At 34.2% G+C, this 26,977-nt stretch overlaps 1 protein-coding gene across 1 annotated transcript in view; it reads left to right on the top strand.

The window, feature by feature from the left end:
• Positions 1–26,977, top strand: part of LOC126812283 (ufm1-specific protease 1) — a 41,869-nt gene extending 14,892 nt beyond the window's left edge. Inside the window, exons 4-6 of the mRNA XM_050538584.2 lie at positions 22,050–22,152; positions 24,537–24,607; positions 26,607–26,977. Coding sequence (XP_050394541.1) covers positions 22,050–22,152; positions 24,537–24,607; positions 26,607–26,753 — 321 coding nt within the window. The 3' untranslated portion in view covers positions 26,754–26,977. The remainder of the gene's footprint in view (positions 1–22,049; positions 22,153–24,536; positions 24,608–26,606) is intronic.

Here is a 26,977-nt window from a genome sequence, read left to right on the forward strand (position 1 = left end):
GTATCACATCATCACAGAACAATACTGACACACTACTATTACCGATACAAAAATACTAGTGTATCTATAATTTGAGTAGATTAACTACCATGTATAAGCATTTATCAGTGATAGTTTGTATTATCACACCTTCACAAATCAATGCGAAGGCACGAATTGTTTTGTACCTATATACAATTTATACAATCAGTCATAGTATGTCGTGTATTGGAATATTGCCATATTCTTTGTATTATTTAGTGCTCATATAATGTGACCCAATCAAAAAATTGTTTTATTCAGATACAGTTGTGGCCTGTGCCATACACGAGACAGGACATACCTATCTATCATGGCACACCCAAGCTAACAATCTACATATAGAATAAGTAACTAGGTATATCCTTGGCATTTATTAGTGCTAACAGTATTAAAATCAGCAACTAAAAAATAGCAAGTACACACATAGTTTGACTGAAACATCATGTACTGGTCATTACATTTCCCATACCCTAGCTATCGATCATTAGCCCATATTTATTTGATACACGGTTAATTTTGTGAGCTAAAAATACTATTGCAAAATACTAGATATGGATCAGCATTTATCTGTGATAGTTTTGTAGCATCACACCTTCACAAAACAATACTGACACACGACTTGTACGATGCTCATACATATACATGGTTCAATTTTCAAAACTTTAACATCATAAATATTTTTGAACATTCATCTGTGATAGTTTTTATGATGCATATAATATAGAAGTAATATTGCAAGCTTGTATCAGCATTTATCTGTGATAGTTGGTAGTATTACACATTCACAAAATAATACTGACACAGGACCAGTTGTATAGAGTATATCTCCACATGCGAGGTTGTGTGTGCATTTAAACTGACACACGATAGTTTTGTGAACTAAAATATTAGCGAAAACTTTTGCGGCTTAACATTTATCATCATTTGTTAATCATAAAAAAGGACTCCGTGAATGGTATATTCAACTCTCATTATCAGCATTTATCTATGATAGTATTTTTTTTAAATATTACACGTCCACAGGTTTAGTCCGTCCACAGGTTTAGTCTATCATAACAATACAGCATTCTTGGCATTATTTAGTGCTAATATAATGAAAACAAATCAGCCCATAAAAAATACCAAGAAAACAATATTTTGTTTTATGTAGTAGTAAGTACAAATTATGTAGAATTAATAAGATTGAAGAATTTTACACAATGCCTTTGCACATTGTAAAATGATATATCCTTGGCATTATTTAGTGCTAATAATTATAGAATAAATCAACACATAAATAATACCAAGAACACAACCATAGTCAGCAGACTAATACCGAGACACATAAAGTAGCACATAACAGAGAATGGCTAAGGAACTTTTTATTAGTTCAAATACATATTTACCTGGCATGATAAAGTGCTAATATTTAAATAATAATCAACATCAAAACAATGCAAGTAAATATAAATATTAAAATCAGCAACTATAAAATAGCAAGTACACATATAGTTTGACTGAAACTTAATGTACTGGTCATTACATTTCCCATACCCTAGGTGTACGGATCATGCTGTTTATTAATTTTTGATTTAAAAACAAAATGGTCTCGTATTAGCTATCTGTCATTAGCACGTAATTTATCTGATACGCGGTTAATTCTATGAGCTAAAAATACTATTGCAAAATACTAGACATGGATCAGCATTTATCTGTGATAGTTTTGTAGCATCACACCCTCACAAAACAATACTGACACACGACTTGTACGATCCTGATACATAATATAGACGGTTCAATTTGTGGGCTATAATACTTTTTTAAAGTATTTCTGAGCATTCAGTGATAGTTTGTATAATAATGGTGCATATATTGCAGGCTTGTATCAGCATTTATCTGTGATAGTTTTTAGTATTACACATTCACAAAACAATACTGACACAGGACCAGTTGCATAGATCTCCACATGCGAGGTTGTGTGTACATTTAAACTTACACACGATCGTTTTGTGAACTAAAATATTAGCGCAAACTTTTGCGGCTTAGCATTTATCATCATTTGTCAATCATAAAAAAGGACTTCGTGTATCAGCATTTATCTATGATAGTATTTTATTTTTAATATTACACGTCCACATGATTCACGAATGGTACAATCAGGTTTAGTATATCATAACAATACAGCATTCTTGGCATTATTTAGTGCTAATATAGTGAAAACAAAATCAGCCCATAAAAAATATCAAGAAAACAATATTTTGTTTTATGTAGTAGTAAGTACAAATTATGTAGAATTAATAAGATTGAAGAATTTCACACACTGCCTTTGCACATCGTAACATGATATATCCTTGGCATTATTTAGTGCTAATAAATATAACATAAATCAACACATAAATAATACCAAGAACACAACCAGTCAGCAGACTAATAACGAGACACACATAAAGTAGCACATAACTGAGAATCGCTAAGGAACTTTTTATCAGTTACAAAGTAATACCTATTTACTTGGCATGATAAAGTGCTAATATTTAAAAAAATAATCAACATCAAAATAATGCAAGTAAATATAAATATTGGGAGTTTTATATCAATTGTTTGTTATTAGTGCGAACAGTTCTAAATTCAACATTCGCGAACCATACAAGTTCAGGACGATTGCTACAAGACGATTCCCACTATTGGGACGAAAATCCGAGCACCCATGTATACATTGGCGTGCACGTAAAAGATCCCTTGGCAGTTGGAGTAGGCCATAGTGCCGCTGCCCAGGCAAAAATTCCCTCATAGCACACTATGCCCGTCTTCATTAGCCCAGCCGGAGTAGAACAGCAGGACATTAAACCCCATTTCATTCTAACACGATACATCCTTGGCATTATTTAGTGCTAATATCTATAGAATAAATCAACATAAGAATGCAATCATAATTACATAAATCAACAGAATTTGTCCTTGACCAACCACCATTTGACAGCAGCAGACCAATATTGAGATACACACCATGATATACATAAAGTAGCACATAACTGATATGTGTAAGGAATCCGTTTATTTAAAAATAATCAGCATCAAACCCCGAAATGACCCAGTTTATGTCGAGTGGAAGTTAAACCCCCACTTCGCCCTCTCGCTCTTCACTTTATAAGCTAAAAATATTATTGTAAGCTACTTTCATCATAATCATGTATTAACATTTATCTGTGATAGTTTGTACTATAACACCATCACGGAAAATACTGACACAAACCTATTACCGATACAAAAATCCTAATGCATCTATCAAATACTCACACAAAACTATTACCGATACAAATATCCTAGTGCATCTAGGACCTCACATATTTGAATAGTTCAACTCACATATTTCTGCATTTATTGTTTAACGATCACAGGGCTTGGTGTGGGGGTTACCATATCTGAGTAGTTCAACTCTCATGTATCCGCATTTATCTGTGATAGTTTGTATTATCACACTTTCACAAACCAATACGAATGCACGAAATGTTTTATACAGTGAAATCATTTCATATGTCCTAGAATTTATACAATCAGTCATAGTATGTCGTGTATCGGAGTATTATAATATTCTTTGCATTATTTTTGGTAATATAATGAGACCAAAGCCACACATAAATATTATTTTATTTAGATAGAGATGCGGTGAGCATTATACACGAGTCAGGGCATACCTATCTACCATGGCAAACCCAGACTAAAAATCTACATATAGAATAAGTAACTAGGTATATCTTTGGCATTTATTAGTGCTAGTACACACATAGTGCACATAGTTGACGTTTGAAAACTGAAACTGCGTGTACTGATCATTGCATTTCCAATACCCTAGGTGTCTCGTAAAGAGTCGTATTAGCTTTTACATCATAGACATGGATAAGAATTTGTCGTCATTTGTCTAATTCGGTATTTGTTCTCGCTTAAGTAAACCATCTGTAAGCATTACTCTGTGATAGTTTGTAGTAGCACACAATCACAAAACAATACTGACATACGCAAAGTACAATACCGATACCAACAATAGTGCTTGTTATCACACATTCACAGAACAATAGGCATGGGTCAGCATTTATCTGTGATAGTTTTGTAGCATCACACCTTCACAAAACAATTCTGACACACGACTTGTATGATGCATATAAACTAGAAGTACTATTGCAAGCTTGTATCAGCATTTATCTGTGATAGTTTGTAGTATTACACATTCACAAAATAATACTGATACAGGACCAGTCGTATAGAGTATCTCCACATGCGAGGTTGTATGTACATTTAAACTTACACACGATCGTTTTGTGAACTAAAATATTAGCGCAAACGTTTGCGGCTTTTAACATTTATTATCATTTGTTAATCATAAAAAAGGACTTCGTGAAAGGTATATTCAACTCTCATTTTATCAGCATTTATCTGTGATAGTATTTTTTTAAATATTACACGTCCACAGGATTCACGAATGGTACAATACAGCATTCTTGGCATTATTAAGTGCTAATATAATGAAAACAAATCAACCCATAAATAATATCAAGAAAACAATATTTTGTTTTATGTAGTAGTAAGTACAAATTATGTAGAATTATAAGGTTGAAGAATTTCATACACTGCCTTTGCACATTGTAACATGATATATCCTTGACATTATTTAGTGCTAATAAATATAACATAAATCAACACATAAATAATACCAAGAACACAACCATAGTCAGCAGACCGAGACACACATCATGCTATACATAAAGTAGCGCATAACTGAGAATCGCTAAGGAACTTTTTATCAGTTACAAAGTAACACCTATTTACCTGACATGATAAGTGCTAATATTTAAATAAAACAACGCAAGTAAATATAAATATTGGGAGTTTTATATACAATTGTCTGTTATTAGTGGGAACCATAAAAGTTCTAGCAACAAAAATACTAGTGCATCTATCAATTTACAAACAATACTTGACATATGTGAGTAGTTCACTCACATCTCAGCATTTATTGTTTAACAATTACAGGGCTTGGTGTGGTGGTTACCATACCCCTCATGTATCAGCATTTATCTGTGATAGTTTGTAGTATATCACCATCACAGAACAATACTGACACAATACTATAATCGATACAAAAATACTAGTGCCAGGCGCAAATCCGGGGTGGGGGGCGCACTTGGTTGATTGCCCGTCAGTCCGCACACCGAGGGCCGGCTTCGCACTCCCAAGTGGGGGCATCACGCCCCCCCCCCCTTCTGAAAATCCTGGATCCACACCTGAGTGTATCTATCAATTTACAAACATATTTGAGTAATTCAACTCCCATGTATAAGCATTTATCTGTGATAGTTTGTATTATCACACCTTCACAAATCAATGCGAATGCACGAAATATTTTGTACTTGTAAATCATAGTCATATGTCGTGTGTCGGAATATTGTTATATTCGTTACATTATTTCGTGCTAATATAATGAGACCCAATCAACACAAAATTAATATGAAAAATAAATATTGTTCTATTCACATACAGTTGGGGCGAGCATCATACACGAGACAGGGCATACCTATCTATCATGGCACACCCAAGCTAACAATCTACATATAGAATAAGTAGGCTAACTAGGTATATCCTTGGCATTTATTAGTGCTAACAGTATTAAAATCAGCAACTAAAAAATAGCAAGTACACACATAGTTTGAAACTGCGTGTACTGATCATTACATTTCCCATATTCCCATTGTTTATTAATTTTTGATTTAAATCTGTCATTAGCCCATAATTATTTGATACACGGTTAATTTTGTGAGCTAAAATACTATTGCAAAATACTAGACATGGATCAGCATTTATATGTGATAGTTTTGTAGCATCACACCTTCACAAAACAATACTGACACACGACTTGTACGATGCTGATACATACACACGGTTCAATTTGTCGGCTATAATACTTTTTTTAAAACTTTAACATCATAAATATTTTTGAACATTCATCTATGATAGTTTGTATAATAATGATGCATATAATCTACAAGTAATATTGCAAGCTTGTATCAGCATTTATCTGTGATAGTTTGTAGTATTACACATTCACAAAATAATACTGACACAGGACTAGTTGTATAGAGTTGTGTGTGCATTTAAACTGACATAAACTTAAACATTGGCGAACCATACAAGTTCTAGCAACATTGTATTTTCTTCAGGACAAGAATTCCCACTATTGTTCCATATTACTACACATTCAGAGAACAGTACTGATATGCGACCAAGTGTATACATTGACTATCTTCCATTTAGCTAAAGGTGTGGCGAGTGGGATTTACGAGGAAATTCTGACACACCAAAAATAAAAATAAACAAATAAACTGCATTATCAATTTACAAACTCAAATCTCGGCATTTATTGTTTAACAGGGCTTGGTGTGGGGGTTACCATATCATATCAGCGATTATCTGTGATAGTTTGTAGTATCGCTGTTCGATCCCTGCATTGGCCGAGAAAGTTCATCCAGATTTTCCGGCGTGGTTCTCCCTTGTCAGTGATGCAGGACGGAGGGGCTGACAAGGAAAGCTGTCTAGTCGTTCGGATGAGACGAAAAACCGAGGTCCCGTGTACACATTGGCGTGCACGTAAAAGATCCCTTGGCAGTTGGAATTCGATATAAGAGTAGGCCGTAGTGCCGCTGTTCGGGCAAAATTTCCCTCATAGCACACTGTATGGCGTATGCCCGTTTTCATTAGCCCAGGTTAGGAGCAGAACAGTAGGACGTTAAACTCCATTTCATTTCATTTCATTTTTGTAGTATCGCATCATCACAGAACAATACTGACACACTACTATTACCGATACAAAAATACTAGTGTATCTATAATTTGAGTAGATTAACTACCATGTATAAGCATTTATCTGTGATAGTTTTTATTATCACACCTTCACAAATCAATGCGAATGCACGAAATGTTTTGTACCTGTATACAATTTATACAATCAGTCATAGTATGTCGTGTATCGGAATATTGCCATATTATTTAGTGCTAATATAATGTGACCCAATCAAAAAATTGTTTTATTCAGATACAGTTGTGGCATGTGCCATACACGAGACAGGACATACCTATCTATCATGGCACACCCAAGCTAACAATCTACATATAGAATAAGTAACTAGGTATATCCTTGGCATTTATTAGTGCTAACAGTATTAAAATCAGCAACTAAAAAATAGCAAGTACACACATAGTTTGACTGAAACTTCATGTACTGGTCATTACATTTCCCATACCCTAGGTGTTGTTTATTAATTTGATTTTAAAACAAAATGTATTTCTTATTAGCTATCTATCATTAGCCCATAATTATTTGATACACAGTTAATTTTGTGAGCTAAAAATACTATTGCAAAATACTAGACATGGATCAGCATTTATCTGTGATAGTTTTGTAGCATCACACCTTCACAAAACAATACTGACAGACGACTTGTACGATGCTGATACATAATACACACGGTTCAATTTGTGGGCTATAATACTTTTTTTAAAGCATTTTTTAGCATTCATCTGTGATAGTTTGTATAATAATGATGCATATATTGCAAGCTTGTATCAGCATTTATCTGTGATAGTTTGTAGTATTACACATTCACAAAACAATACTGACACAGGACCAGTTGCATAGATCTCCACATGCGAGTTGTGTGTACATTTAAACTGACACACGATAGTTTTGTGAACTAAAATATTAGCACAAACTTTTGCGGCTTTGCATTTATCATCATTTGTTAATCATAAAAATGGACTTCGTGAATGGTATATTCAACTCTCATGTATCAGCATGTATCTGTGATAGTATTTTTTTTTTAATATTGCACCTCCACAGGATTCACGGATGGTACAATTAGGTTTAGTCTATCATAACAATACAGCATTCTTGGCATTATTTAGTGCTAATAGAATGAAAAAAATCAGCCCATAAATAATATCAAGAAAACAATATTTTGTTTTATGTAGTAGTAAGTACAAATTATGTAGAATTAATAAGATTGAAGAATTTCACACACTGCCTTTGCACATTGTAACACGATACATCTTTGGCATTATTTAGTGCTAATAATTATAGAATAAATCAACACATAAATAATACCAAGAACACAACCAGTCAGCAGACTAATACCGAGACACACATAAAGTAGCACATAACAGGGAATCGCTAAGAAACTTTTTATTAGTTACAAAGTAATACCTATTTACCTGGCATGATAAAGTGCTAATATTTAAAAAATAATCAACATCAAAACAATGCAAGTAAATATAAATATTGGGAGTTTTATATAAATTTCTATTATTAGTGCGAACAGTGCTAACTTCAACATTCGCGAACCATACAAGTTCTAGCAACATTGTATTTTCTTCAGGACGATTGCTACAGGAATTCCCACTATTGTTCCATATTCCTACACATTCAGAGAACAATACTGAAATGTATATCGTTGACTATCTTCCATTTAGCTGAAGGTGTGGCGGGTGCGATTTACGAGGAAATGTTGACGCGCCAAAGCTAAAAGTAAACAAATAAAATGCATATAAAGTATACCTTTGGCATTTATTACCGATACAAAAATACTAGTGTATCTATCAATTTGAGTAGATTAAGTCCCATGTATAAGCATTTATCTGTGATAGTTTGTATTATCACACCTTCACAAATCAATGCGAATGCACGAAATGTTTTGTACCTGTATATAATGCATATACAATCAGTCATAGTATGTCGTGTATCGGAATATTGCCACATTCTTTGCATTATTTAGTGCTAATATAATGAGACCCAATCAACACATTTTAAAAAAAAAATATTGTTTTATTCAGATACAGTTGTGGCGTGTGTCATACACGACACAGGGCATACCTGTGATAGCTTGAACAATAATGAGCTTGTATCAGCTTTTATCTGTGATAGTGTGAAGTATCACATATTCACAAAACAATACTGATACGGAACAGTGGACATTTTAAACATTGTGAAATAAAATATTAGCGCATTTGACAATCATAGGAAGAGAGCCACGTTGGTTAAGTGGGTAAGCCGCTGGCTCGCTAGCCTGGAGGTAACGTGTTCGATGTGGTTTCCCCTTAACAGTAGTGCAGGGCGGAGTGTCAAGAACAGTTGTCCTTCGGATGGGACGAAAAAGATCCCTTGGCGGTTGGAGTAGGCCGTAGTGCCGCTGCCTGGGCAAAAGTTCACTCATAGCACACTATGCCCGTCCTCATTAGCCCAGACGGAGCAGAACAGTAGGGCGTTAAGCCCCATTTCATTTCATTTTCAACTCTCATGAATCAGCATTTATCTGTGATGGTATTTTTAGTATCACACATTCACAGAACAATACTGATACACGAATGGTACAATCAGGTTTAGTCTATCATAACAATACAACAATCTTAGCATTAGTGCTAATATAATGAAAACAAATCAGCCCATAAATAATATCAGGAAAACAATATTGTACAAATTATGTAGAATTAATAAGATTGAAGAATTTCACACACTGCCTTTGCACATTGTAACACGATACATTCTTGGCATTATTTAGAATAAATCAACACAAGAATGCAATCATAATTACATAAATCAATAGAATTTGTCCTTGACCAACCACAATTTGACAGCAGCAGACCAATATTGAGACACACACCATGATATACATAAAGTAGCACATAACTGAGATTTGTAAAATAAATAATCAGCATCAAAATCCCGAAATGACCCAGTTTATGTCGAGTGGACGTTAAACCCCCACTTCTCTCTCTCTTCACTTTATGAGCTAAAAATATTATTGTAAGCTGCTTTCATCATAATTATGTTTCAGAATTTATCTGTGATAGTTTGTAATATAACACCATCACAGAACAATACTGACACAATACTATTACCGATACAAAAATCGGCGCGGATCGGGGGGGGGGGGGGTCGCATTAGGTTGATTGCCCGTCAGTCCGCCCACCGAGAGCCGGGCTTCGCACTCCCAAGTGGGGACAACAGGCTCCTCCCCCTTTCTGAAAATCCTGGATCCACCCCTGACTGTATCTATCAATTTACAAACATATTTGAGTAGTTCAACTCCCATGTATAAGCATTTATCTGTGATAGTTGTTTTATTATCACACCTTCACAAATCAATGCGAATGCACGAAATATTTTGTTCTTGTAAATCATAGTCATAGTATGTCGTGTGTCGGAATATTGCCATATTCTTTGCATTATTTAGTACTAACATAATGAGACCCAATCAACACATAATTAATATGAAAAATAAACAATATCATTCTATTCAGATACAGTAGTGGCGAGTGTCATTCATGAGACAGGATAGACTTGCTTGTCATGGCACACCCAAGCTAGCAATTTACATATAGAATAAGTTACTAGGTATATCCTTGGCATTTATTAGTGCTAACAGTATTAAAATCAGCAACTAAAAAATAGCAAGTACACACATAGTTTGACGTTTGAAAACTGAAACTGCGTGTACTGATAATGTTGTTTATTAATTTTTGAATAGCACGGTATTTAGCTAATTTTGTGAGCTAAAAATACTATTGAAAAATACTAGATATGGATCAGCATTTATCTGTGATAGTTGTGTAGCATCACACCTTCACAAAACAATACTGACACACGACGCTGATACATATACACGATTCAGTAAAAAAACTTTTACATCATAAATATTTTTGAGCATTCATCTATTGCAAGCTTGTATCAGCATTTATCTGTGATAGTTTGTAGTATTACACATTCACAAAACAATACTGACACGGACCAGTTGTATAGAGTATATCTCCACATGCGAGGTAGTGTTTAAATTTAAACTGATACACGATTCGTTAGCATTTATCATCATTTTGTCAATCATGTATCAGCATTTACCGGTGATAGTATTTTTTAAAATATCACAATCAGGTGTAGTCTATCATAACAATACAGCATTCTTGGCATTATTTAGTGCTAATATAATGAAAACAAATCAGCCCATAAAAAATACCAAGAAAACAATATTTTGTTTTATGTAGTAGTAAGTACAAATTACATAGAATTAATAAGATTGAAGAATTTCACACACTGCCTTTGTACATGGTAACATGATACATCCTTGGCATTATTTAGTGCTAATAAATATAACATAAATCAGCACATATTTAATACCAAGAACACAACCATAGTTAGCAGACTAATACCGAGACACACATAAAGTAGCGCATAACTGAGAATCACTAAGGAACTTTTTATCAGTTACAAAGTAATACCTATTTACCTGGCATGATAAAGTGCTAATATTTAAAAATAATCAACATCAAAAAAATGCAAGTAAATATAAATATTGGGAGTTTTATATAAATTTCTATTATTAGTGCGAACAGCGCTAACTTCAACATTCGCGAACCATACAAGTTCTAGCAACATTGTATTTTCTTCAGGACGATTGCTACAGGAATTCCCACTATTGTTCCATATTCCTACACATTCAGAGAACAATACTGAAATGTATATCGTTGACTATCTTCCATTTAGCTGAAGGTGTGGCGGGTGCGATTTACGAGGAAATGTTGACGCGCCAAAGCTAAAAGTAAACAAATAAAATGCATATAAAGTATACCTTTGGCATTTATTACCGATACAAAAATACTAGTGTATCTATCAATTTGAGTACTAGCAACATTGTCTTTTCTTCAGGACGAATTCCCACTATTTTTCCATATTACTACACATTCAGACCTAATATGCGACCAATCCTGACTCACCAAAGCTAAAAATAAACAAATAAAATTCATATAAAGTATACCCTTGGCATTTATTACCGATACAAAAATACTAGTGCATCTATCAATTTACAAACTGGACTAACATTTCAGCATTTATTGTTTAACAATTACAGGGCTTGGTCTGAACGCAGCTTGTGATAGTTTGTAGTATAACACCATCACAGAACAATACTGACACAATACTATTACCGATACAAAAATACTAGTGTATCTATCAATATACAAAGATATTTGTGTAGTTCAACTCCCATGTATAAGCATTTATCTGTGATAGCTTGTATTATCACACTTTCACAAATCAATGCGAATGCACGAAATGTGTTGTACATGTAAATCATTCAAAAAATACTAGAATTTATACCATCAGTCATGGTATGTCGTGTATCGAAATATTGCCATACACGGTTAATTTTGTGCGCTAAAAATACTATTGCAACATACTAGACATGGATCAGCATTTATCTGTGATAGTTTTGTAGCATCACACTTTCACAAAACAATACTGACACACAGCGTGTACAAAACTAATTCATAAAATTGTCACTGTAAGCTTTTAAATACCAGATGTATCTGTGATATCGATACCCAGCTGAAATACTCTAAGTTGCATTTATCATAATCATGTATCAGAACAATACTGACACAAAACCATTACTGATACAACAATATTAGTACGTCTATCAATTTACAAACAGGACCTCACATATTTGAGTAGTTCAGCTATTGCAAAATACTAGACATGGATCAGCATTTATCTGTGATAGTTTTGTAGCATCACACTTTCACAAAACAATACTGACACACAGCGTGTACTAATCTGATTCATAAAATTGTCACTGTAAGCTTTTAAATACCAGATGTATCTGTGATATCGATACCCAGCTGAAATAGTACTCTAAGTTGCATTTATCATAATCATGTATCAGAACAATACTGACACAAAACCATTACCGATACAACAATATTAGTACGTCTATCAATTTACAAACAGGACCTCACATATTTGAGTAGTTCAGCTCCCAAACCAATTCGGATGCACGAAATGTTTTGTACGTGTAAATCATTTCAAAAGCACTAGAATTTATATAATCAGTTGTGTAGTGCTAATATGGATGCAGTCGTTGTGGCATACCTACCTATCGTGACACACACGGGCTAACAACCTGCATAAAGTAACTGGGTTTATCCTTGTCATTTATTAGTGCTAACAGTATTAAAATCACCAACTATAAAACAGCAAGTACACACCTGAAACTGCATGTACTGGTCATTGCATTTCCCATACTCTGTGTGTCTGGTATTATGTATCTGTCACTAGCACGTACTTTCTTAGCTAAAATACTATCGTAAGCTTTTACACCATAGACATGGATTAGCATTTATCTGTGGAAGTATTGTAAGTTTCTTTAGCATAAACATGTATCTGTGATATCAAGAATACTATCGTATATTAGAAGTATATATTATTCTTTGCTAATATGTGATTAATTCGTGTATCTTACAGTGTGGTGAATCGTTCTTTACATACCTTTAAATTGAAATTAAACATTGATCAGCATTTTTTCTCCCGGTTAGTTTTCTGTTTGAACTGTTTATCTGGTCATTTCATTTCCCCTGTATGCGTAGTTATAAGAGACAGGCAAAATTCATCTTTCCCACATCAGCATTTATCTGTGATAGTTTGTAGTGTCACACAATCACAAAACAATACTGACATACGCAAAGTACAATACTCATACCAACAACATTGCTTGGTGCGTAGTTCAACTCATGTATCGATAGTTTTTATTAAGTTTTTATTATCACACATCCACAGATCAATAGACATGGATCAGCATTTATCTGTGATAGTTTTGTGGCATCACACCTTCACAAGACAATACTGACACACGGCTTGCACAATATATATATATATATATATATATATATACACAGGGTTCAGTTAGTGGGTTATAATACTTTGACATCCTAAACATTTATCAGCATTTATCTGTATAATTTTTACAATAATAATGTCTTTAGTAGCTTGTACAATAATGATGATTGAAAGTACTATTGCAAACTTGTATCAGCATTTATCTGTGATAGTTTGTAGTATCACACACTCACAAAGCAATACTGACACAGGACTTGAGTACATTTAAACAGATACACGATTCGTTTTGCGAACTAAAATATTAGTGCGAGCTTTCGCGTCTTAGCATTTGATATCATCGTTTTACAATCAAAGAAAGGGCTATAATACATCTATCGGTTTGCAATAATGATCCATATGAAGTAGAAGTACTGTTCAGAGAACATTCTTGGCATTATTTAGTGCTAATAATAATGAAAACAAATCAGCTCATAAATAATGTCAAATGAACAATATTTATACATGTACATATATATATATACACGGTCCATTTTGTCAGCTAAAAAGTATTATAAGTCTTTACATCCTAATCAGCATCTGTGCGCGCGCTGTATCATAAAGTCTGTCAATGAGTCGACTAACATGGTTTCGAATTCCAAGTTGTACGTGGCAAGGAGTTTGGTCGCCTGTCCAACCTCGTGGGTTTTCTCCGGGTCCTCCGGTTTCCTCCCACTGCTAAAGACCCCTACGCGCAAGCGAATTATGTAAATAAAAAAATTAAACCATATGCTAGTCCCGAAATGACCTAGTTTGTGTCGAGCGAACGTTGAACCCCATTGTGTGATATTAGTTTGTAGTATCACACAACAATACTGACACTCAGCTTGTACAGTACTGATACAAATACATGGTTCATTGTGGGATAAAAATATTATTGTATCAGCATTTATCTATAATACTGATAGTACACTACTCATACATAATATCCACGGTTCATTTTGTGAGCTGTTTCATCAGTCATGCTGACACAAGGCTACAGACCAATGCTGACACAAGGCTACAGTACATATATAGAAATACTCGTAATCACATGTATCATCATTTATCACACATTTCACAGAACAATACTGATGCAGGAAGCGGTTGCGTAAACGACCAAGAACACCAGAATTATGTATATATCCGTATCGTAGGTCAGAACAATGCCATATTCTTGGCATTATTTAGTGTTAATATAATGAGAACAAATAAATAATATCAAGAAAACAATATATTCCATTTAGCTGCAGTTGTGGTGAGTGTCATGCACTACTTGGTGTGACGCACCAAATCATTTATTAGTGCTAAACGGAATTAAAAAAGCAAGTACGCGCTTAGATTTGACTGCCATCATAGACATGGATCAGCATTTATCTGTGATAGTTTGTAGCATCACACCTTCACACAACAATACTGACACACGGCTAGTACAAAACCTATAAAATTAATACAGCATTTATCTGTGCTATTAATACTGATTTATATATAGGGTGTTCATTTTGGGGAGTAAAATTATTATTGTAAGTCGCTTTCGTCATAATCATATATCAGCATTTATCTGTGATAGTTTGTAGCATAACACCATCACAGAACAATACTGACACAATACTATTAGGGATACAAAAATACTAGTGTATCTGTCAATTTACAAATAGGACCTCGCACATTTGAATAGTTGAACTCGCATGTATCAGCATTTATCTGTGATAGTTTGTATTATGACACATTCACAGGTCAATGCGGATGCATGAAATGTTTTGTACGTGTAGATAATTTTAAAAGCAGTAGAAATTATACAGTCAGTCATAGTATCAAACTGTGGTATATTAGAATATTACAATTTTCTTTGGTGCTAATATACTGAGATCAAATCAACTCATAAATAATATGAAAAAAAAAAAATTTAGATACAGTTCTGGTGGGTGTCATACACGAGACGGGAATACCGACACACACAAGCTAACAATCTACATATAGAATAAGTAACTAGGTATATCCTTGGCATTTATTTCCCACACCCTATCTGTTCATTATTTTTTTAATATAAAACAAATGGTCCGAGTTATTTTTTGCAAGCTTTTACATCATAGACATGTGTCAGCATTTATCTGTGATAGTTTTGCAGCATCACACCCTCACAAAACAATACTGACACGCGACGTGATACATATATTGATACATATGGCCCCATACACGATTCGTTTTGTAACCTAAAATATTAGCGCAGGCTTTCGCGACTTACCATGCGTCATCATTTGACAACCATAGAAAAGAACTTCTTGAAGGATATATTCAAATCTCATGTATCAGCATTTATCTGTGATAGTATTGTTTTTAGTATCACTCGTTCACAGAACAATACTGATACACGAAGAATGGTACATGCAGTTTTGGTATATCATAATAATACAGTATTTAGTGCTAATATAATGAAAACAAATCAGCTCATATTTAATACCAAGAAATCAATATTTCCAATCAGGATTTATCTGATTTATATATATATATATATATATATACACGGTTCATTTTATAAGCTAAATAGTATTACATCCTAAACATGGATCAGCATTTATCTGTGATAGTTTGTTGTATCACACCTTCGCAAAATAATACTGACACACGGCTAGTACAATACTGATACATACACATGGTTCATTTTGTAAGCTATAAACATGGATCTATATCAAGAGTATTATCGTATATTAGTATCGCATATTAGAATAATACAATATTCTTGGCATTATTTAGTGCTAGTACAATACTAATATATACAAATGGTTTATTTTTTTACAGAATAAACACGGATCTGTGATATCCTATATTAGTATCGTATATTGCAAGAATACAATATTCTTGACATTATTTAGTGCTAATATGAGAAAAAAATCAACCCATAAATAATACCAAGAAAACAATATTTTCTTTTGTGTAGTAGTAAGTACAAATTATAGAATTAGAGTTTTACGAATTAATAAATTTGAAGAATTACACACACTGCCTCTGCACATTTAAACATTATATATTGTTGGCATTATATAGTGCTAATAAGTATAGAATAAATCAACACATAAATAATATCAAGAATGCAACCATATTAACATAAATCAACACATAAATAATATCAAGAATACTATCATAGTTGCATAAATCAAAAATGTTTATACCGACCATGAAGCAGCCATATTATGATACACAATTAATATTTTCGTATTGCTAAATGTTTTCAATATCCTAGGCATTAAACATGAATCAGCATTTATCTGTGATATAGTTAATAATCTGGGTCCGTATATAACGCGGTAAATCATTTTATACCAGCGGACGTCACTGTGCCCAAAGGCAGGGATCTTTTCGAAACAACTTTCTGGTATACAATACTGGTCAGACAGAAATTCGGGTTTTCGCATTTATTTAGGAAACCAGAGCACTTTTTAGGGGATCTATTGGGAAATCGACAATATCTATGATAGGTACTAGTGAATAATTATTAAAATGTCATTACCTATCTTCAGTTGTCTTCTTACCGTGAGGTGGTCAGTCTGAACTGTGTTCACTTTGATTAGGTGAGTTGCGGGTATATATATCCCCAGCCCACCCTCTGAACAATATACCAATTAAATTCCTCGTCATTAATAACTCCTTTAATTACGGCTGTGACTCAATCTAGACAAACCCCACCTCTTTTCATTATGTTTAACACGATGTTTGCCTTATCTAAATCATGGACTTGTTTTACTCAAAGCTTCGAGTTGGTTTTGTTGATTTCAGCTTGTACACCTTCATAGATTAGGGGCTTACGATTAATCAGCTCCGAGTTCTTTCCTCCACACATAATGTTTTCTTAGTCCATGAAACCATTCTCAATCGTCTTGGACTTTCACCATTTTGTTTTTATAAGAAAGCTTAGAAGTGAGGTTTCTTTTAATAACAGAGACCTGAGACTCATACCTTAGAAATATATTCTAATAATCTTATGTTTGGTTTTGGTATGTAGCTGTGATGTTGTATTTAATCAATTTTATGCAAGATGGAAATATTTTGAACATTGCCTGTAGAATAAAAATCATTAGATTGTAAAAAAAAAAACATGAAATATAATAAACATCTGTTTTAAGCTGATATTTCTTAGTTCGTATACCTATAATATAAAGCACATGATGTCGATTTTTTAAAAACAAAGTATTATGATTTTTTTGAGTTCCTCATGTGTTTTTTTTCAAGGAAAATCCCCCAAAAGTTCGAATTTGTCAAAAAATATTAAACCAAAAAAAATAGTTCGATTTCATTCTTTATATTCCCAAAACAATATTTTGTGTTAATAAATGGGCCAGTACTATATTACTGTCATTATATTTAATTCGTAGTCAATAATTTATTAATGTTTAAATGTAAATGTGTGCAAATTTAATGTTACTGTGGATTTTCTAAGAAACTTCAATACAATTTTGCGGTTGCCTTTATTTTCTTAAAAAAACAAAAATATAAAGTATATGTTGTAATCTGGAACGAATCTTTTTTAAAGATTTGTCTGGATCATTCCACGTTGGTTTGTAAAGGAATAATGTATTTATTTATTTAGCTGATTGTGTTATAGTAACCGGGGTAGAATTTAAACTGATTTGTGAAACAGATTAACACCTATAGCAAGTAATGTTTATTTCATGTGTTTATTTTAATCGATAGGATTACCTTTACTTTATATCTTAGTGGCGGGTAATTTATAAGATACTAAATGGGGCAATGAAATGAGCATTAAGAGCTTATTGAGCCCTTATTTCTTATCATTATATACTTTTCATCATTTCGTATAGACGTATGTAGTGAGTGTGTTATATTTTGGTTTCTTTGTGTTTTGACATTGAGATTCACATTATTACTTATATAGATGCTCAATTCTCGTACGATAACAATAACAGTCAATATCAAAATCAGATTTTGTATTTGAACTTGGACTATTTTCAATAACAAGAACTCTTTATCAGCCAAATAAAAATTCAACTCGGTCAACTCTAATTTGATTTAGGATTATTTGCAGTTTACATGAGATTATAATTATTTCACTCCCCAGTTGAGTTTTTATTATTATTAATCTAACCTCATAACGAATAAAAAGATAATTCTGAATTTTTTAACATTTCTAAGTAAAAATCTAAGCGGTTTCTTTTTGTATTTGCTTAAAAATATCGAGGAGCTGACATAACAAAACATTTTATACATTTTGTGTAAAATGGTGCATATTTTGAATATGTTAATTATTGAGAAACTTATTTTTTGTTTTTTTTTAATAATCCAGACCATAAACCTTTACGTTTTCAGTTATTTGCATTTTACCCCACCCCATCCCTCTCATTTATACTTTAACACCAGCATGTGTAACAATGTGTTTAATATGTCATTGATGTGCATCGTAAAGTTTATTGAGGATGTGATATATGTATATGATGGTAATTCATTTACCTTAATTGATTACCGATATACTACTAATTAATTATGGTATAATTAAAACCAGCGGCATGTTTTACCGCGTGCAAAACAAGTAGCATCACGAAATTATGCTATTGCATTTTGAAAAAATTGCGACAACAAAAACAACAGATTTTTTATTTTTATATTTAGTTGAACAATGAAATGCTTATTGAAGGTTATTTGTATGTAGGGGGTTGGATGGCCGAATGGTTAGCACGTGCATGCTGTATCATAAGGCCTGTCATTGAGTCAACTGGCGTGGTTTCGAATCCCCGGTTGTACGTGACAAGGAGTAGGGTTACCTGTCCAACCTCGTGGGGTTTTTTCCGGGTACTCCGGTTTCCCCCCACTGCTAAAGACCCCTACGCGCAAGCGAATTATCGAAATAAAATTAAACCATATGTTAGTCCCGAAATAACCTAGTTTGTGTTGAGTGGACGTTAAACCTCATTTATCTCTCTCTATTTGTATGTATAATGAAATGAAGCGGTCTCAGTAACGGCCCCTGAGTAATCCCTTTTTCTTTTGACCTATAATACCTATTTTAAAAATAACGACAATCGTTTTCTGTACTTTTGCTGAACGACAACCATCTGAATTTAGCGACTTCTGCCATACTATAAGAATATCCACACATTTTATGCATTATGAAATATACATCATAGTTTTACCATTAAAACTCGTAAAATGAGACTAATCTTGTTTTATCCATATACATTCCTTTCTTTCTTCCGTATTTCACTTAACATTAATGATATGCGTTGAAAATATTTTTATGGCAAATTCTTGTTTTTCCATTTTTGCGAATGTTACTTTTTAATAAAAATTAATAATTGATTTCACAAAAATACAACATAGGGAAATATACGTAGATATTAATGATATGCGTTGAAAATATTTTTATGGCAAATTCTTGTTTTTCCATTTTTGCGAATGTTACTTTTTAATAAAAATTAATAATTGATTTCACAAAAATACAACATAGGGAAATATACGTAGAAAATATGGGATGAATTGTAATGCGAAGATATTGAATAACGAGATAAAATGTTTCTCAACTTTTACTGTGCAAAATTGGACTGTAATGCCAGGACCGTGGCAAAATGCACCAAATCCTTTTACCCAACAAGGATGTCAATACGACTTACACGCCTCAAGTAGTGTGGTTTATGCAGTGTATGCTCGCAATATAATAATATTAATAACAAACAAATAAACCAAAAAAATTGGTTTCTAATCAAATTTAACGAATTATTTAATATAATTAAAAGATAAAGATTTAATTGAAATCAAGGAGGAATAATGTGTATCCTCCCGGTCGAAACTTAACAATTAAAGAAAAGCAATGTACCTTTATATAAGAAGATTGTTAGAGCTTCTTGCATGGACATCAGTGGCAGACTGCTGAAAAGTAAATATTGTTGATGCTTGTGTCTTTCAAGGAATGTGTATTTGTCAGATATTGTGGGTATTCAGCTGATGCGACGCGGGATACATGATGCATACCCAGGACCAGATTAAGACTGTTCAAGACCACGCGGCCTAAAAAGATTATGGTGCCTCAATACATACTTAATTCAATTAAAAAAGATACTGAACCGTAAAATAAATTTATATCTTTCGAAATTAAACCAAGCATTAACAAAAATAATGTATGTTGATATTGAAAATTTGTGGATATTCATATCCCGTATGTCATATTAAAAGTTTGTAAGAATCCAGGGGTCGCGGCAGTCGAGCGGTCAGGACTGAGGATAACCTCGCAATGTTTCAATACCGGTTCTCATCTGCCAGGGATAGCGCCTGCGACGTCGCCAAGTAAAGCGTTGTCTAGGCGTTCGGATGGTAAGGCAATTTGTCCACCCATGTTCAAACAATTTCCTCACCGTAGAAAAACGTATGTTAGTCTAAAATTATTATGGTGACGAGACGATAAACCCCATTCCATTCCATGGGCGCTTTAAGAGCATATTATTTGTATTATTTGAAATGTGTGGTTTATTCTCCGAAATAACGTTTTATCCCGTGCGTGGACCATCTGAAAAACTTAAGTAGGTGACACTACTGAATTAGAACATTTTGATATATAAACACAGAGGTGGATGCAGGATATTTGGTTTGGGTGTGGGAGGGGGGGGGGGGCTTCCGAGAAATTTTATACTTTTACCTGGATCCACTCCTGTATAAAGACATACTTATACGGAGTGGAGAGCAACGTCAAGTTTCTTTTTGTATATAGATGGAAAAACCGAGTTGGATAGTGTAAATAATCAACTGGTAAGGGTTATGGGCTTTAAAAAAGGAACACAATTTTATTGCGAAAGTATACATATATACACAGATGACGTTTACAGCAATGAAGTAATTTAATACTGAATATGGACATAAAGTAAAGTGAAACAAATGATATCATAATAATCATCTCATTTATCTTTAGATACTTATAATTAACAACTAAACACGCTTCGGACGGAATATTCAATCCACATAATAATACACATTTGTTATAAACAAACAACAACTAAGCACATTTCAGATGGAATATACAATCAATATAGTAATACACACTTGTTATAAACAAAATACACGCAAATCGGATATAAATTCAGTAAATAATATATATATATTTACTGAATTTATATCCGATTTGGAATATACAATCAATATAGTAATACACACTTGTTATAAACAAAATACACGCAAATCGGATATAAATTCAGTAAATAATATATATATATATATATATATATATATAAACTATTGATATACATTTTACTGCGTCGGAGTCATAGATACTCATATTTACAATATAGGTATTTATATATCATGATATCATGCTAATTTATTTTTAAAGGTACCATGTAAGATATTACATATAAATCATGGTTCAGAATTAAACAATTACCTAAATGAATTATTTAATCATTTTAAAGATAAGGGGTCTCCTGTTATGATGGGTAAGTGTATATATAGTACTCTTCAATTTTAATATCATACATGTTCACAAATTGCTTCATTTTTCTAAAACAATATTTTTATGCAGGATATCTGAATGGGATTCGGGAACAGACTTATCCTATGTAAAACCCCTCTCCAAACTTCAAATGAGTTACACGCCACCAGGGGATGGTGGATGGCCGAATGGTTATTGCGTGCGCGTCGTGTCATAAAGGCTTGTAATTGAGTCAACTGGCGTGGTTTCGATACCCCGGTTGTACGCGACAAGGAGTAGGGTCTCCTGTCGAACCCCGTGTGTTTTTTCCTTGTCCTCCGGTTCCCCCCACTGCTAAAGACCCCCTACGCGCAAGCGAATTATTGAAATAGGATTGAACCATAATGTTGGTGTCGAAATAACCTAGTATGTGTCGAGTGGACGTTACACCCCATTTTAGACCAGGAGCCCAAGGGATCAAACTAGCTGAAAAGTGTACCAATTTTCTCCTATATGGTATCAATGCAAGCATATCTTGTATGATCAGAATGTAAGTCTGCCGGGTATCTGGTGGTTGGTGTGGTATTCCACGCCTAAAATGCCATACCCTCTAAAGTGTTCCACATGAAAATCGTACAGCATTGTACTGTACATCTTCAGGTATTACAAAACACTCTGCCGGACATTTCTAGTAGTGGGGTACCCTTGACCGAGCCATGTAATTGCCAGACATTTGTAGTTGGGGAGTATCCGATTAGCGGCCAGGAAAAAAAATTAAAATTTGTTTGAGTATATCTCATTTGTGATAATTATAAATAAAGGCAGATGTTATTTTCAAAACCAGGTTTCTCAATGCGTAGAGTTAGTTACTTCAAGATATACCCAAAACCCTGTTCGGGATCTAGGTTATACATGAAATGTGGTTGATTGTGTGATGTATTTTGCACGGCTTCATATAATATGTTTTTGGTGTTTTTACTTTTTATACGTCCACATTCATAATGTGAACGTATTATGCCGTCGCCCCTGTCTGTGTGTGTGTGTGTGTGTGTGTATGTATGTATGTGTGTGTGTGTGTGTGTCTGTGGTTCGCCTACAGGGCGCAATTCTTCATGGATTTTCTTCAAACTTGGTATACTTATTCCTTATACCCCAAGGAAGATCCCTATTGTTTTTGGTGCATGCCCGACCCCCCGGGGCAGAGCCACGCCCATTTCTAGTATTTGTTTGTTTGTCGTCTACAGGCCACATTTCTTAACTAATAATCTTGAAACTTTGCATACACATTCTTTGTACCCTAAGGAACATCCCTATCGTTTGGGGTGCATGCCCAACCCCCAGGGGCAGAGCCACGCCCATTTTCTTTTCGTGTGTCTTTGTGTCGCCTACAGGGCGCAATTCTTACTGGATTTTCTTCAAACTTGGTATACTTATTCCTTATACCCCAAGGAAGATCCCTATTGTTTTTGGTGCATGCCCGACCCCCAGGGGCAGAGCCACGCCCATTTCTAGTATTTGTTTGTTTGTCGTCTACAGGCCACATTTCTTAACTTATAATCTTGCATACACATTCTTTGTACCCTAAGGAACATCCCTATCGTTTGGGGTACATGCCCAACCCCCAGGGGCAGAGCCACGCCCATTTCCCATTTTCTTTTCGTGTGTCTTTGTGTCGCCTACAGGGCGCAATTCTTACTGGATTTTCTTCAAACTTGGTATACTTATTCCTTATACCCCAAGGAAGATCCCTATTGTTTTTGGTGCATGCCCGACCCCCAGGGGCAGAGCCACGCCCATCCCTTATATTTATTTATTTGTTTGTCATCTACATATCGCATTTCTTATCGTATCACCTTGAAACCTAGCATACATATTCCTTCTATCCTAAGGAACATCCCTATTATTTGTGGTGAATACCCAACCCCCAGGGGCAGAGCTACGCCCATTTTCTTTTTTTATGTCTGTGTGTCACTTGCAGACCGCATTTCTTAATCGATCATCTTGAAAACTTTTTTATACTTATTCCTTATAGCCTAAGGCTACTTTTTATACTTATTCCTTAATCCTAAGGCCGACCTCTATTATTATTTTTGGTGCATGCTCGACCCCTTGGGACAGAGCTACGCCTAATGTTTGTGTGTCTTGTGTTTTGCCTACAGACCGCAATTCTTAACAGATCCTTTTGAAACTTTGCATACCTATTCGAAACGTCATGCTTTTAGAATAAAGACATCGATTGTTTTAAAATAAAAAAATTGTGTTCTGTTAATGTGAACGAAGTGTTAAACTGATAGCAGTCCTACAACCCAGTTTTAATTCACAGACCCTCAAAGCAAACTGGACCATATCAAACAAAACAGGAATGTGGACGTATATTGCTGCGTTAGCGATGCTCTTGTTGTATACAAGGTGGGGAAACTGACAATTCTTCTAAAGGTATTATGGGTGTATGTAAAGAGCCACCTTCATTACTGATAGTGGTATGTAAATTTAGTTTTTAATCCATTATTTAGTTGTTAATCCATTATATAGTTATTAATAGTGAGAGGTATCGTACAGACATTACGTGCTTATTATTTCTTGAACACAATGTCATATATTTCAGAAATGTGCAAGTATATCCATTATAATTCATTTAAACAGGTCCATGTCTCTTTTGTTTTGGTGGGTGACCCCGGCTTTTACACCAGACTCTCGGTCTTAGTAGCCACATGTTATGACTAATATAGTCTACGAGACAGGGTATACTTTTTCTTTCTAGAGTAACGGTTACCGTTTTTCATATATTAGGCGGCGGGGGGGGGGGGGGACACGGTAGCTCAGTGAGTAAGGGGCTGGCTCGCTAACAATAAGGTGCTGTGATCCATCCTACGAAAAACCGAGGTCTCGTGTTCATTTTGGCGTAGGCTACATGTAAAACAACTATTGCCAGAACGTATGCCCATCTTCATTAGACCTCTGGGTGCAGAAAAGTAGGACTTTAAACCCCATTCCATTTCACATGTTGGAAGTTCCACCCTTTCGTGACATGGTACCATTAATACTTCCCTACACCACGAGTATTATGGGTCCATAGATTTACCCAAAACAACACAAAACAACTTTAATTAACCAAAACAATCTGTATTATGAATAAAACAACACATTTTTATTATTTGTTCTTTCTATTTGTATGCATAATGATTAATATTCCCTAAACTTTACTTTTCCGACGTGTTTCCCCTTGTCAGTGGTGCAGACGGAGACCTGACAAGGACAGCTGTCTATAAGTGTTCGGGTGGGACGAAAAACCGAGGTCCCGTGTATAGGCTACATTGGAATGCACGTAAAAGATCCCTTGACAGTTTGAATTCGATATAAGAGTAGGCCATAGCCCATAGCGCCGCTTCCCGGGCAAAATGTCCTTCATAGCACACTTAATGGCGTATGCCCGTCTTCATTATCCCAGTCGGAGCAGAACAACAGAACGTTAAATTTCATTTCATTTTCTTAAACTTTACTCAATTTTTAATAGTATTTCTAAAAAAAAACGGAAATAAGCGGAAGATCAAAGCAAGAAAGACAACTCTTATTGTTATCGAAATAGGAACGGGTGGTTTCTGTGTAAGATCAAGCAGCTCTTTATTTAGTGTTCTTCTTAATGATAGTCCTTAATTCCTATTTTTTCATTTGTTGTCGTATTTGGACAGCTGTATACCAAAATTTACATTCAACTTAAAATCAACATTTGTTTTACAAACAGACATTTTTCATGTCCGATTTGTAAATTGTATCTTGTTTACAATTGTATTTTAATGTACAACGAAAAACAACCTCGAACCTACAACGATAACAATAAGAGTCTTTCATGCTTTGATCTTCCATTTATTCGGAGTTTTTTTTTCAGAACTTTAAAAAAAATAGAGTAAAGTTTATGGAATATTAATGTGTTTTAATATACAACGAAAAACAATCTCGAACCTACTACGATAACAATAAGAGTATTTCTTGCTTTGATCTTCCATTTATTTCGGGGTTTTTTTTTCAGAACTTTTAAAAAATAGAGTAAAGTTTAGGGAATATTAATGTCTTGTTTTATTCAAATACTGGTTGTTTTGGGTTGTTTCGAGTAAATCTATGCTCTACCATTTCTTCTGTCACCGAAACAATGGAGTTTTGACGATTTTTAAACCTTTGGGGTGAGTTATTTGCCCCCTCGACGTATTTCATGACATTTCAGTAGCACTCTTCTTGTCTCTCTTTGTTTAGCTCCGACGTATTTTTCGGCGAGTGCCTGGCAGCCCTGTTACCCTGAGAAATAAAAATCACCTCACCCTCTTCCAGTCTGATAGCAAGAATACGTTCAACCCTTTCCACCACGCGTGCCATACAAAGTTCAGTTAATTAAAACCGTACATCAAGAATCTATTGTACTACTAGTATGCTAGAAGTGGTATCAAGTAATCTGTTGATTCATATATATATATTTTTTTAATATAGGATCCACACTATTCAGGCCCACCGTTATCGAATACAGATTTACAAGATAGAGGTTGGGCACATTGGAAGAATATTGAGACGTTTTCAAGTGATTCATTTTATAACTTATGTTTACCTCAGATTACATCATCATCCATATCTCCTTGATAAACTAAACACAATTCCATATTATCTGCCCTTGTCATTGTGACACAGCTTTTTGGCGAAGTTTAGAAAGATACAATATATCCGTTTGGAAACTGTAAAATTTAGTACTTTCGGTACCAAATCTGTAACGTTGTGCATTGTGCTACCTTGGTAGTTTTAAAGGTTTGGATTTACGATCAAATGATTGATATTGCTCATCGTGTATATGTCCCTGCTTCTATATA

Source organism: Patella vulgata, chromosome 2 (genome assembly GCF_932274485.2).
Source record: "Patella vulgata chromosome 2, xgPatVulg1.2, whole genome shotgun sequence".
Taxonomy (NCBI): Eukaryota; Metazoa; Mollusca; class Gastropoda; family Patellidae; genus Patella; species Patella vulgata.